At 55.6% G+C, this 14,801-nt stretch overlaps 1 protein-coding gene across 5 annotated transcripts in view; it reads right to left on the reverse strand.

Annotated features, from left to right (window-relative positions):
• The window catches only part of ITGB2 (integrin subunit beta 2), a 42,982-nt gene extending 28,621 nt beyond the window's left edge, over positions 1–14,361 (reverse strand). The window contains exon 1 of one of the 5 annotated variants that reach the window (XM_089779987.1): positions 14,269–14,361. In XM_089779987.1, the coding sequence (XP_089636113.1) occupies positions 14,269–14,352 (84 nt within the window). In that variant the 5' untranslated portion in view covers positions 14,353–14,361. Of the gene's footprint in view, positions 1–8,517; positions 8,852–14,044; positions 14,209–14,268 lie in introns of those variants that run through there. The other 4 variants (XM_075934154.2, XM_075934157.2, XM_075934155.2 and 1 more) reach the window with 4 other exon arrangements.
• Positions 14,362–14,801: the final 440 nt, after the last annotated feature.

Consider the following 14,801-nt stretch of genomic DNA (forward strand, 5'->3'; position numbering starts at 1 on the left):
AGAAAAAGAAATAACCTGTCGGCCCACTCGGCTCTACGGCTGACATCTTCTGACTGCACACTCGAGCTCAGATACCCTTATGGAAGTGGGAAGACATAGGGGCTGATTTCTGGATGCTGGGGAGGAGGTGTGTCTCGAGCTCAGATACCCTTACGGAAGTGGGAAGACATAGGGGCTGATTTCTGGATGCTGGGGAGGAGGTGTGTGTGTTCTGGGGGGGGCTATTGTACACCTCTTTCATATTCTATTTACGGACTGTGTCCTTGTTTGGTGTCTCAGCTGTTTTAACAATGATTCAATTCCAAGGCTCCAAGCCTGACACGGTAAAGAGAACTCTTCGCTGTCTGGTGTGGACTGAACTATCTTAAGTAATTTTGTATCGGCTGCAAACTTTGCCACCTCCCTGGTTCCCCGCTTTGTGCAGATCATTTACGAATATGTGGAACAGCCCTGGTGCCTAGCAGGCCTGTGCAAGCCCCCTGCGGGCCCAGAATTCACTTCCATCCCTGCTGAAAATGGACTTTCTTCTTACCCCTGGTTTCCTAGCAAGTAGCTGGCTTGCCGGGAATGCCCCTCCTCACTCTTCACTGACTGTAACGACAAGCGGCTGGATCTCTTAGCCCCCGCCACAGGGTATAAACCAACTCCCCACCCCAGGGGCGGAAGCTGCTAGCAGCACCGAGCTCATCACCTTGCACCCTGGCTCCTGGATGCTGAGATCTATTTTCCCAGTGGGCAGGGTGAGCCCCCGAGTCCCCAGGAGGCTGCATGTGGGCAACTGGAACTGCACAGGCTGGATTCCAGCTGCGTCTCGCCACTGGGGCCGTCTGCCTGAACACTTCCCGGGCCTGTCTCCACTAGGGCTGTAAGTGACTAGCACAGGCTTATCGGGGTAGTCCAGTGGGTACTCAACTAGTCCCTGCCCCGCCCCCCGCTGCCTCTGTCACGGGCTACAAGGGGGAGCAGGAGCCGGTGCTGGGGGAAGCTGGCTTAAAGCTGGTTCCCCATTTAAAATGCAGAGCTACAGCAGGAGTGCCCCCTCCATCAGCTACTGGATTAGTGAACTAAGTGACACCTCACAGCCCTGGTCTGCGCAGGGCAAACACCTCACCTGGGGCTGCAGCCGCACCCCAGCGCAGGGTTAACTTTTTCCATGGCTGCGTCACATTGATGGCTCATAGTCACCTTCCTGTGCCCCGCAAATACACCCGTCTCTCTCCTCCTCTGCCACTGACACATCCACAACAGCGCAAAGGGGGCGGGTCGTCCCCAGTGCATGACTTGGCACTAGTGAATATCAAGCTATCTCTGTTCCGCCAGTTTACAAGGACTTCTGGAACTTCTTGGAGCGCATTCTGGTCCTGCTCTGTGCTGGCAGCACCTGCCGGGTTTGTGTCTTCTGCACACGATTTGTGCCAAGGGCAGTAAAACAAATGTTAAGTTACATTAGTCACAAGACCGATTCCTGAGAAATCCCATTAGCAACTCCCTGTCTCGCCTTGCAGTATGACCCATTGATGTCTCTCCTTCAACCGGTTCCCTACTCCCCATCTCCAGCTGAACTAATAATTTCCCATGTGGCTCTGTGGCACATGCCTTACCGACATCCAGATTGGATTTTCTTTTGTCTAAAAAAATCAGTTCTCTTTTCCAAGAAAGACGCGAGTAACTTTGTTACCACCTCAGGAATCCAACAATCGAAACAATTGTAGAAAATTCTTCCATTATTTTCTGTCCTTCAGGTGACGTGTTTTTGCAGTTCACCATACTCGAACAGATCGTGTAACTTTAGGAAACCTCCTAACCACCCTTTCTTACTGCAATCATCTGTTTAAAGGAAGGCAATTCTGACACCCGTCTCAGGCATTATTAAAGGCTTCTAAAGCTCCCCCTATGGCTGTGTGCATGTGCACAGCCGGTGAGGATGGAAAACACAAACCAAAGTGCAATAAACTCCCCGCAAAGCCAAACCTGCAACTTACGACACTGTCACATTCTCAGCAACTCAAACCGCCCTGCTTTGCGTAATGGGGCCGGCTGCACCGAGGCACGGACACTAACTCCATCTGCCCATGGCAAGTCGAGGACCCTGACTTTCACCCAGGCAGGCATCTTCTCCAGCGCCTTAGTGCCTCCCTACCAGAGCCTAGGCCAGGGCACCACTCGGCCCTCCCCAGCTTCCAGTGGGACGCTGGTGCTGCGCCATGGGGGCAGAGGCTTTTCTGCAGTCAGACATGAGGGTCTCATTGCAGGAGCTCTCAGGCTGTGGGGCAGGTGAAGGAAGTGAGGGGCTGGTTCCTCTGCAGGCAGCTGGGCCGGGGCCCTGGCAGAAGAGTCGAGAGCTCTTTCGGCCTCCCTCCGGGCGGGGCAGAGCTGGCTGGGAACGCTGCCAGAGAGCCGGCCTTCTGGCCTTTCGTGGCTTGGAGAAGCCCTGTGGTTAGTGGCTTCTCCCCATTGTTCCCAGGCTGGCCTGGGGGCTGGTCAGACGAGAACTGCTGCGCTGCCTGGGCTCCTCTCTCAGCCAGCTCTGCCCCCTGCGAGGCCAGCACTGGCCCCACAGCTTCCCTGCTGGCCTCCTTATCTGCCCCCATTCTTACCCCACTAGGGCCTGGAGCAGGGTCTTCTCCAGGGCCCTCGCCCACCCGGGATCTCCCTTGGGCAGCTTGCTACAGGCAATACCTGTCCCTGACTCGTGGGCGGGGCGGGGCGCTGGCCACCCGCACTAGTACCCACGCCGGCCCCTGCTCCCCAGGTCCCTGTTGTTCAGTGGGAGCCCCCAGCCAGACTCAATGGCCAGCCCCTCCGCTGCTTTGAGCCAGGCCAAAGAAACAAGTGACACGAAATAGTCTCGCAAGACGGAGGTTTTGTTGGGGGATGTGCAGCTTCCTCCTGAGAAACGCAGTGGAGGTGCGAAGTGCAGGCTCGCACCGTACCCGCATTCACGCTGCTGAGACCTAGTGTCCGCCCAGACCGGGCAGTGCATGAGCTCGGCCCGTCCCTCCCGTGTGCACCAGCCTCCCTGCATCGCTGAAGCCACAGCGCAGGGGTTCCTGGCCAGGGAGGGGCTGGGGCACTGCCCCTGGGGCAGCATGGCAGGGAAAGGCGGCAAGGGGATGCAGCAGTGAACCAGCACCTCCCCAGGCTTTCCCGGTCATGAGCTGGCCGCATGCTGTGCGGAAAAGAGGAGCAGGCCCCTGACCAGGCAGATCGTCCGTCACATTTTCCCAAACACGGAATCACTTCAGCTTCAGCTTCACCTGCACGAAATCCGGTAAAACCCTCTTCCTCCAACGGTCGAGATTTTCCTCGCCAGGGTGGCTCAGCCCGCAAGCAGCCAGCTTGGAGACAGGCTTCTGAGAACAGCCAGGCGGGGTTGCCGGAGCTAGGGCTTGAGTCTGGCTTTCAAAGGAGCAGAAATGCCACTGGCAGCTAAACCTGCTGGTGCTGCAACTAACAAACAGGAGCATTCTCCAGTAAAAGGAGTCTCCCTCTGTCCCTTGCCCCCAGAAATCTCTGCTCTGGGGCAGCTAGGATCTCTTCCCCAGTCCGTCTCCCCGGCCGGCGCTGGGGGACCACCTCTGGGGATGCTCCATGGGAAGGTCTAGGGTACAGCTGTTACGCTTCCCAGCACACGGGGGAAGGAAGGGGGGGGGCCTTTTCTAGGGCATGGCTGAGTTTCCTTGCTTGACTAGGATAGTTCAGTGTGCAATTAGCAAGTCTGCTCTTCCCCTGCGTGATAAGGATCAAAGCTTTTGTTCTTAAACTGTGTTTAGGCTCCTAACTTGAAACCAGTAGAAATTAGGTGCTAAATCGCTTTGCAAGATCTGGGCTTAAAGGAAAAGGAAAAACAATGCAGCACTTTAAAGACTAACAAGATGGTGCTACATAGTTTTCCTTTTGTTTTAGCAAGATCAGACTGACACAGCTACCTCTCTAGTACTATTCAACATGCAATGGGCTTAATGGGTCACTGCCGTTGGTGGCTGTGTGGCAGCACCTTGAGACCGTGTCTCCTGCAGCGGACCAGGGAAGGGCAGGCTGGCGTCATGGCTCCTTGTGCTTAGCTTGCGATGCTGGACACATGAGTCCCTTGCTCACACCCCTCGCACAGGCACCCAGAGCTGCAGCCCTCAGGGATCTCGGTTGAACCCTGCTGAGGCAGAGCTGTTAGCACCTCTCTGCGGAGCGGGACGGAGGCCAAGTGACTCCCCCAGGGTCAGACAGGAAGCCTGTGGCAGAACAGAGAACTGACTGTGGGCCACGGAGGTCCCACGCTGGCGTGCTAATCGGCTGGCCTGGCCAGAAGCGAACAGGCCCATGCGCTTATGGTAGCCGCCCTCTGCCTCGCTGGGGCCTCAGGACTGAGCAAAGGGGACCTCAGGCCGGGGATGAGGAAATTCTTGCCCTGCCTTGGTTTGCAGCTTGCCCTGGAGACCCCCCCACGGGTTACCCGTGAGGCCTCGGCCTTCCAGGAACCTGCCTCAGGGCCAGGGGCACCTCCCTGTTGCCCTCCCTGTTGCTCCCGGCTGGCCTAGGGACAATGGTGCAGTGGCTCTGGGGGGCAGGGCTTTGCGGTGGATGCAGCTGCGGAGCTGAGCCCAGTATTGGGCCCTGTGCGTGGGCTCGCCACGCCCGCTGGCAACCCAGGCTGCAGTCAGGGACAGCCCCCCCCCCCCCCGGCTCCTCCTGCAGCTCCAGGCGGGGCTGCCTCACTGGCTTCCCTGCAAGTGAAGCACATGCTGCTTGAGGGCAGCCGGCGGCTCTGGGGCTGGCAGGGCGCGGGAGGAAGATGCGTTAGCCAGGACTAGCCCGCGATGGGAGCAAAGAGCGGGACGCCTATCACGGCTGTCGGCTGTTCCCAGGCGCTCACGATTCCCCATAGCTGCTCTCCTGATGAATTCATCCTCACGCCCCCCCAGTGAGGTGCCCTGAGCTCAGCCAGGGGAGGTGGTGGGTCTGTGAGCACATGAGCTGTTGACAGTAGAGCAAGGCTCCTCCATTGGGTCTGTTCACCTAGATCACTGCCCTGCCTTGTCCTGCCCGTCCATGCATGTTCCTGACCCTCTCTGGGTCCCATCGGGAGCCATAATGCTCAGCCGCGTGCCGCACAGGGGGCTAGGAAGCCTAGTAGTTCAGCCAAGTGCCGGGAACAAAGCAAGCAGGACCCACAGACAGGCTGTGGGGCACCCTCCTGGAAAGCAGCAACTCTGAGAGAGATGGGGGGCCCCTAAGGGACAACGGCCGGCACGTAAGGCGGGGGTAGAATGGCCCCCGAGCGCCCCTTGGAGAGATGGCGGTACTCACAATCTCATACAATGACTGTCTAGGGGGGAGCACGGCAGAAAGGGATCTGGGGGTCAGAGTGGACCACAAACTGAACGAGTCGGCAGGGTGACGCTGCTGCAAAATAAACAAACATGATTCTGGGATGCATTGACAGGTGTGTGGTGAGCTGGTTAGGCCTCAGCTGGAGTATTGTGTCCAGTTCTAGGCACCACATTTCAAGAAAGATGTGGAGAAATTGGAGTGGGTCCAGAGAAGAGCAACGAGAATGATTAAAGGTCTAGAGAACATGACCTATGAAGGAAGGCTGAAAGAATTGGGCTTGTTTAGTTTAGAAAGGAGACGATCGAGAGGGGACATGAGAGCCGTTTTCAGGTATCTAGAAGAGTCACAAGGAAGAGGGAGAAAAATTGTTCTCCTTGGCCTCTGAGGATAGAACAAGAAGCAATGGGCTTAAACTGCAGCAAGGGAGGTTTAGGTTGGACATTAGGAAAAAGTTCCTAACTATCAGGGTGGTCAAACACTGCAATAAATTGCCCAGGGAGGTTGTGGAATCTCCATCTCTGGAGATATTTAAGAACAGGTTAGATAGACATCTGTCAGGGATGTTCTAGACAGTATTTGGTCCTGCCATGGGGGCAGGGGACTGGACTCGATGACTCTCGAGGTCCCTTCCAGTCCTAGTTTTCTAGGATTCTAACTGACGTGAATTGAACTGAAGTGGCCTGTTGATGTATTAGCAGCAGGCCAGCAAGTGGGTGCAGGGTGGTTAGTACTGCCTTGGTATTGGGCACTGGGCTGACGACTGCTGGAATACGGTGTCCAGCGCTCCTGTGCACACTTCAGGAAGGGGGTCGAACAAGTGGAGAGGGGTTTAGAAGAGAGACTCACAAACGCTTGAGGGGAAGAAAAACCTGCTTTTTTAGTGTGAGAATAGAGCACAATCTTTAAGAAGCATAGAATCCTAGAATACTAGGACTGGTAGTCTTTTGAGTCTAGGGGAGAGAGGGTGAAGAGTTGACTTGATCAGCATGTATATAGCTTTCCCCTGCATACGTATCTGGTACTAGAGGTCCAGAGGGACAGACGAGTTAGTCTGTAACTGGAAAATCTTAAAGTCTAGCAGCACCTTGAAGACTAACAAAACACGTAGATGGTATGATGAGCACAACCCCTTCTCCAGAGGACACATGTAGGTGACACTAAAGGGCTCTTTAATCTAGGAGACGACGGCAGAATGAGTTGGTGTGGCTGGACGTGAAACTCAGACATATTGAAACTGGAAAGGAGAAGATTTAGCAGTGAGAGGAACTGACTGTTGGAACAGCTCTGCAAAAGTTGTGATGTGTTTTCATCACCGGGTTTCTTTAAAGCGAGTCCAGGTGTCTTTCTAACAATACGTCCTAGCTCTACAATCATGTATTGGCAAATCAGCAGGTAATGTTCTCTGGCCAGGAGCTAGACAGGAGCTCGGACTAGATGAGGACAGCCGAGTGATCGTCTGGCCTTTAGAGCTAGGACTCTGAACGTTTGTGTCACTCTGCAAGTAGAAAATGCTCCCGGCAATGAAAGGCAGCCTATTGGCACGTCGTGCAGTAGAAACGGGAACAAAAATAGAGATGAACCAAAAGCAAGTGACTTAGGCAGGATGTGACTGCACGACGTCTCGGCTCTGCACACAAAGCCAGGAGTTTGACACTGCTAAGGCACCATCCCCTGCCCATGTTCCCAAGCGTGGCCCTGAGGCTGCTCTGGGGAGGAGGCGGCGGGTTTATGGCATTCCGACTGGGCAATGCAGGCTAATGCTGCATCTGCGTCCCCGGGACCCACAACACACTGACCCCATTTTTCTTTGCCCAAATAGTTCCTTTTCTTTCATTCAAAGAGCACTTTGCCCTTGTTAGACCCTGGCAATGGCCTGCCCGTGTGCTGTAGCTCTCCTCCCCCTCCCTGGGCCCTGTGCTGTTGTGCATGGCCAAGACTCCGAGCCTTGCAGGGCCAGGGCATTTCCCTTGGACTGTACTAGCGACGACTAGGTGGAGCGCTGTTAGGTGTAGCCCGGAGCAGCGCAGCCGGCACAGAGCCTCGCCCTGCAGCCTCCGCCGCGCTGGCAGCCCCATTCCACAAGCACAAAGGAGCCCTGGCTCAGCAGAGCAGTGAGAGACGCTTTCAGGAGAGGGCTGGCCCCTCACAGAGCCCCTCTGCAAACAGACAAACAAGGCAGGGCTAGTCCCGGAGCCAGACTAAGGACTTAGCACCTTGGGGCCAGACTGGGGGGAGTGGGGCCGGAGCTCCCCTTTGGCCCTTGCCCGGGCTGAGCCTCGCCTCGCTGGGCAGCGCACACTCGGAAGGGTACGCTGACCCTATCAGCGTTCAGAGCCCGAAGCTGCAGTCTGACCCTGGGGCAGCCCATGGGCAGCTATGTACCCTGCCCCGCACTCTGATGGTCCGGGTGGGTTCCCAGCTCCACTAGGCTTCACTGCTGAGCGTGTTGGCTTTTGAATATCTGCCTCTGGGTTTGCAACAAACCCAAGAGCCAGCCTGGAGAGGGGCGTGCAGGATGCTAGGCCACATTCGGACAGGATGCCCTGCACAGACAGGCAGAACCAGCATCTGCAAATCCACCAGGGGAGATGGCAGAACCTGGCATCCAGACAACAGCAAATTCCTCCTTTTAGCTCCTAGGCCTAGCCAGAGCTAGAGCCCAGAGATCAGAGCAGCTGGAGCACGGTCACTACGCAGCAGCACTCAGTCCCAGAGTGATCCGCCACAGCACCCAAGCACCCTGCTGCTAAAGCCTTTAATCATGGCCATGCTGTGAGTGACAGAGGCCTTTCCTGCGCCAGGCACAGGTCTGTCCGTGGGCACCAACGGAGGCTCCTGCCCCCCACTGCCCTGTCCTGGGCAGCCACGTGCCAAGGGGGAATGAGCAGCCCAGAACCTTTCCCATCCTCGCTGCACTGCTGTGCAGGCCACGGGGCAGAGGATAGCGCGCTCAGCCCTCAACTCTGCATCTCCGTCACCAGGCCCCGCTACACGCGGCTCATCCCAGAGCCAGGCTTGGCTGGAGAAGGGGCCAGCCCAGCCCCGAAGTCGGCGTGGGAAGGGCGTGGCCAGGAAGGCTCTGTCTGTCCCTGTGTCTCAGGGCACCCTGGGGCAGGGCAGGGCTGTAGTGCCCCAATGCAGAGTGCTGCCCCAGGCCAGCAGGGATGCCTGAGGCTGAGGGGAACTGACCTGGGCTCCCGCGCCGGACTGTTCAGAGCTGGCTGGAGCACCACGGAGCCGCTGTGGAAAGGGGCGTGCGGCCCACGCAACAGGCTACTAGGCAGCTGGTGGATCAAGGGGAATGGACCAGCAGAGAGCCCGTCCGCCCGCCGGGGAATGGCAGCCCCAGGAAATAACGGGTTTACCACACACCGAGTCTCCGCCGTGTCCGCTGCCGGCTGCTGTGAAATGCGTCTTGGGCCCAGGGCGCGCAGCTCTTCCTGGAGCAGTGAGAAGCGCCGTGCGCAGCGGATGCTTGCTCCCTATTTCGGGTGTGCAGGCAGCCTGTGTGGGACGGGGAGGAAGTGCAGAGTGGGGGTGGGAGGGGCTGGAGGGTTGCTGCCCGTCACAAAAGGCTGCATTCTAGTCCCTGCAGCACTGAGCTGGGTGGCTCTGTGGGGTGGGGCAGCTGGGCTGTTCTTAGGCCTGGGCCTCCGTTCATCTCACGGGGGGCTGGCAGGGAAGGGCCTCCCCTTCCCCAGGGCCTGCTGCATTTTAGCTGCTCCTGGGGTGGGGCAGCTCCCTGGGGGGCTGTGCGCTTAGCCCAGACCTGGGGCAATAGGTGGGTGCAGGCACCTCAGTGGTGCTTCACCCCGCCAGGCCCTGCAGGGCAGTATGCGTGGGCTGAGATACACCAGAGCTGTGGCTGGTCAGGCAGAGAGAGGCGCGGGGAAACCTGGCCCCGTGGCAGCCCACAGAGGACTTTGAGAGACACAGAGCTGGGGCTGCGTGGGCAGGCTGAGCCCCTCGGGCGGGCTGAGCGGTGCTGGGAGCTTCCCTACTTGTGCCCTGGCTGCCTGGAAGTCTCCTTGGCTTGGAAATGTACCTCCCCCTCCTTTCCTACCGCAACAAGAGCCAGGGATAGCCACAGGGGGGCAGGGGCAAGGCAGGAGCTCGCTGGGGTGCAGAGAACCTGAGGGAGACGCAGGAGGATGGGTCGGAAAGGGGAAGCCCCTGTCTGTGCTGCAACACTGAGATGGAGATGGCGCAATCATCAAAGCTACCCCAGAGCCACTCCCCTCGCAGGGTGCCCACGGCCATGGGGAGACGTGCCAGGCAGCGTGCGGCGCACAGCAGCGTGGAACATCCCGTGGGCCTCGTGGGACCCCGCGGCCCAGGCAGACGATGGGAGAGGGGCTTGGAGGCCCAGCCTGGGGAGAGAAGCCTGTTTCCTGTGTCCCAGCAAGAGGGAGGAGCCGCAGCGACAAGGAAGGCTTCTGTGTGTTCTGCAATGAGGACGGAGATTGCCACAAAGCCAGCCTTGCAAGGAGATGGGGCCACAGCGCCACGAGAAAGGAACAAGGGACGGAGCTGGGCGGCAGCCAGTCTGAGGCCGTCCTGATACCAGGGACGCTCTTCAGCACCGCAAGCAACGCCTCGGCGCTGACTGCCTAGTGACTGGGCCCCGACAAACGTGGGGACACGGAAGCACTGCCTTTCCAGGGGCCCTGGGAGGCACCGGAGGTGTCCTTACAGGAGACAGGGAAAAGCATGACGCCTCCAGCAAATCCCCATGGCTACTGACCAGCGCCAGCCAGGGATGTCCCAGCCAAAGCCTGGCATTGCCCAGTGCTGAAAACACATCGCGCTGCCTTTACTGAGCATTGCTGGCCGCTCTCTTGGCAAAACACGGGTCTGGAGTCAAGCTGCCTTGTTAATCACTTGCAGCCTCCAGCCTTCTGGAAGAGCACGCCGAGCCCTACACCTTCAGATACATCACCAGGTACTGGTCCAGCACGGCCCAGAGCACAGCACCGATGAAAGGTTGAAATGTGGCGGGGGCATTTCTCAAAGCAAGTGGCACTCTGAGACGGTCCGAGAGGCTCCGTGAGACGGTCCGAGTGGCGCTGTGAGACAGTCCAAGTGGCGCTGTGAGACAGTCCGAGAGGCACCGTGAGATGGTCTGAGTGGCACTGTGAGACGTTCCATGCCCTGGCTTACGTCATCGGCATGCACGGGGGCGGGGCTGTCCGGGTCCGCCGCTGTCCTCCTGACGCGCGGGACTCCCCGTGCGGGGGGAATGCCCCCGCGCTGTCCCTGCTCCTGCTGCCGTGGTTCGGGCTTGCCGCCAGCGTGTTGGCCGGCCCCGTCAGCCCCGGCGCGGCACAGGAGCACGCCGCGCAGTGCCGAACTGCCTCCGCCCGGGTGCCAGACAGTGCCTGCTCAGTGGGAGTCGCGGTGAGGGGCGGTGCTGCCCCGTCACACCCAGTTTGAAAAGCAGTTTCCCGCTCATTCCCCACTCCACGGTGTGCCAGGTTGTGCATCCCAAGAGTTCCAGCTTTGTGTATCCGTGGGCAGCCCCCACGCAGTCCAAGAGCTTAGGGATGAGTGATGTTGGGCAGCGATTCCTGATCATGATTTGGATCAGAGCCCAGCAATCCCAACAAGTTAAAAATCACTTAGAACAAGAAATCATTTGTTCTTACACAAAGAACAAGTTAAAAATCACTTAGGAAAGTTAGATGTCAGCAAGTCACCAGGTCCTGATGAAATGCATCCCAGGATACTCAAGGAGCTGATAGAGGAGGTATCTGAGCCTTTAGCTATGATCTTTGAAAAATCATGGAAGACAGGGGAGATTCCAGAAGACTGGAAAAGGGCAAATATTGTGCCCATCTATAAAAAGGGGAATAACAACAACCCAGGAAACTACAGACCGGTCAGTTTAACGTCTGTCCCAGGGAAGATAATGGAGCAGGTAATTAAGGAAATCATATGCAAACACTTGGAAGGTAATAAAGTGATAGGGAATAGCCAGCATGGGTTTGTGAAGAACAAGTCATGCCAAACTAATTTGATAGCTTTCTTTGATAGGATAACGAGCCTTGTGGATAAGGGAGAAGCGGTGGATGTCATATACCTAGACTTTAGTAAGGCATTTGATACAGTCTCGCATGATATTCTTATTGATAAACTAGGCAAATATAACTTAGATAGGGCCACGATAAGGTGGGTGCATAATTGGCTGGATAACTATAGTCAGAGAGTTGTTGTTAACGGTTCTAAATCCTGCTGGAAAGGGATAACAAGTGGAGTTCCGCAAGGGTCTGTTTTGGGACCCGTACTGTTCAATATCTTCATCAATGATGTAGATATTGGGATAGAGAGTACGCTTATTAAGTTTGCAGATGATACCAAACTGGGTGGGGTTGCAACTTCTTTGGAGGATAGGGACATAAATCAAAATGACCTTAGCAAGTTAGAGAAATGGTCAGAGGGAAACAGGATGAAGTTTAATAAAGAGAAATGCAAAGTGCTCCACTTAGGAAGGAACAATCAGTTCCATACATACAAGATGGGAAGTGGCTGTCTAGGAAGGAGCATGGCGGAAAGAGATCTAGGGGTCATAGTGGCCCACAAGTTGAATATGAGTCAACAGTGTGATGCTGTTGCAAAAAAAGCAAATATGATTCTAGGTAGTATCAACAGGTGTGTTGTAAGCAAAACTCGTTAAGTCATTCTGCCAGTCTACTCTGCACTAGTTAGGCCTCAGCTGGAGTACTGTGTCCAGTTCTGGGCGCCACATTTCAAGAAAGATGTGGAGAAATTGGAAAGGGTACAGAGAAGAGCGACAAGAACATGACCTATGAAGCCAGGCTTCATGAACTGGGCTTGTTTAGTTTGGAAAAAAGAAGATTAAGGGGGGACATGATAGCGGTTTTCAAATATCTAAAAGGGTGTCACAAGGAGGAAGGAGAAAATGTGTTCCTCTTGGTTTCTGAGGACAGGACAAGGAGTAATGGGCTTAAAGTGCAGCAGGGGAGGTTTAGATTGGACATTAGGAAAAAATTCCTAACTGTCAGGGTGGTCAAATATTGGAATAAATTGCCAAGGGAGGTGGTGGAATCTCCCTCTCTGGAGATATTTAAGAACAGGTTAGAGAGACATCTATCAGGGATGGTGTAGACGGAGCTTGGTCCTGCCTTGAGGGCGGGGGGCTGGACTCGATGACCTCTCGAGGTCCCTTCCAGTCCTATGATTCTATAACACACTCGGATGCTTCCACCCTTCTTGATGAAAGTTGCGGTGCCCAAAGGGCAGGGCAGGTTTGCAAATACACCCTCGGCTCAGATTTTCTTGACGGTAAGTGCGTAGCAGGGCTAGCTTGGGCCAGAACATGTCTCGCCTCCTGCTCGTGGTGTATCGGGCTGCTGGGAGGGCTAGTGAGAACGGTAGCAACATTGCCGCATGCTCCGACACCCAGCTTTACACCTCTGCCGCGCCTGGCTCACCCAGTGCCCCTCCCTATCTGGCCCGTTGTCTGGGGAAGAGCTGGCGGGCTGCAGGTCTGTCTGGGTGAGACGGAGCTGATGCTGGCAGGCAGGGGGAGCAATCAGAGGACACTTTGAGGCTGATTTCTCCCATGGCTGAGTGTGCGCTCACTGTTTGTGAGCCCTAGGCACAGTCTGGAGCTGCGGCTCAATCTCCAGATGCTGTTACACAAACAGTGGGTGAGGGATGCTTTGCCCTCTCAATAAGCAGTGTTTCCTCATGGCCCCTGCTAGCCATCACACGTGCGTTGAGTTAGTAGATAGCGCACTGTACGGGCTGACAGCAGGAAGAGCTGAACTGGCCTATGGTTTCCCCAGAGCTCTGCTCATTCGTGCTCAAGCTCCATAGTATTAACCCAGAGGGACCTTCACTGCCCGTCCCTGGAATGCTCATCTCCAAGACAAGGACAAGGAAAGAGCAGAACAAGCTGAGGAACCAGGAGATGCTCGTAGGCGGGATGGGTAAGGGGTAAAGTCACCCTGTCGATTCCCCTCGCTGAAACGCATCACTTTGCCTTCCCGGAGCCCGGTACTGTATTGCATTGCACCTTTGCTGTACTGTGTTATGACTGGCTTTTGGCAACAAACCTAACTGGCCTCTGAGACATTCACAATATTCTTAATGAGACAAAGCTTCGCTTGAATTCACCAGGGTCTCTGATCACCAAATCTCTATACAGTGCAGAGTCAAAAGCAACACCTTCCCTCCACTTGCTTCTAGGAATCTTCAACTGGAATCCACGCAGCTCTTCCTCCTCTAGCTCTGCTGAAATCACTGCTAGCCAGTCCTCTGATTAACCAACCACTCAGTGTAGTGATTAAAAAAACCCTTTACGAGAAAATACAAAACTGAGACTAGCCAAGTAGAACCAACTCTTTCCCCGCTATCACATTTACGAAAAGTCGGCAAATTGCACTTGGTGACCCAACTGGACAAAAGCATCAGCAGGGTGGCCGAGTTCGTCTGTGACAGGAAACTACAGTCTGGTAGCACTTTAACAACACATGGAGAGGGCACGAAGCGCATGATCCCATCTGCATGGTGCGTTAGTCTATAAAGTGCTGCCCAACCATTGGTTGGTTTTTTTGGACAACACCAGTTTGGCTAAAATCGAGCAATATTGTGACTGTCCAATGAACAGAAAATCCGTTAGTTTTCCCTCCCATTGCCCGTGTCTATGATGGACGCTGCCCTGTCCCTGGGAGGGTAAAACAGCATCACTAACCTGCTGCAAAATGCTCCTGAGCCGAGGGAAGCAGCCTGTTCTCTGCGCCTGGGCTCAGCTTCTCCCAACTCCCACCAGGCAAATCAACTTTCCCAGCCGCTTCCCATCACATGGAGTTTGACCCCAGCAACAGGGAACTGATTAGAGCGGATCTAAAAGCGCCACGCTCCATTCCAGAGGCTGTTGCATCTGCCTCCACCTACAACAATGGCCCAGACACTCACCATCCACACCCTCCTTAAGGGTCTTAAAGGGAGCTCTCCCGGTGAGATGGCTGTGCTTGCTCCAGTTCCTTCTGTGCGCTGCATTGCTACTCAGCAAGGGTTACACAGCTTGCTCCTGGCACAGAGACGGGATGGGGGCGTGTTATCAGGAAGTGTCTGGAGTGGAATGAATAGGTCCTTAAAGAACTGGCTGAAAATTTTCTGAAAGTGACAACAGTAAAACCACAGCATTACAAAAACCAGAGCTGCAAACTGACCTGTCAACCACTCACCTCATTTGGAACCAGAGGCACTGCAGCAGTGACAAACAGGAACCTGAACACAGCGCCGTGCCGCGTGAAATGGAAACTACTGCAAAAACACAAACAGAAAAGCAGCATTTTTCTGCCGCACTGCCAAGTCTCAAAGCTGGCTTAAGTCATCGTTCAGCTGCAAACCTCCGAGAAAATGAGCGTCGTGTTCTGTTCAGCAGTAGGAGCTTTTCAGGGCTAGGAGCGGCTCCCAGGCCTGAGCAGTGCCGAGCTCTCAGGATG

Source organism: Pelodiscus sinensis, chromosome 7 (genome assembly GCF_052426305.1).
Source record: "Pelodiscus sinensis isolate ZL-2025 chromosome 7, ASM5242630v1, whole genome shotgun sequence".
Lineage (NCBI taxonomy): Eukaryota > Metazoa > Chordata > Testudines > Trionychidae > Pelodiscus > Pelodiscus sinensis.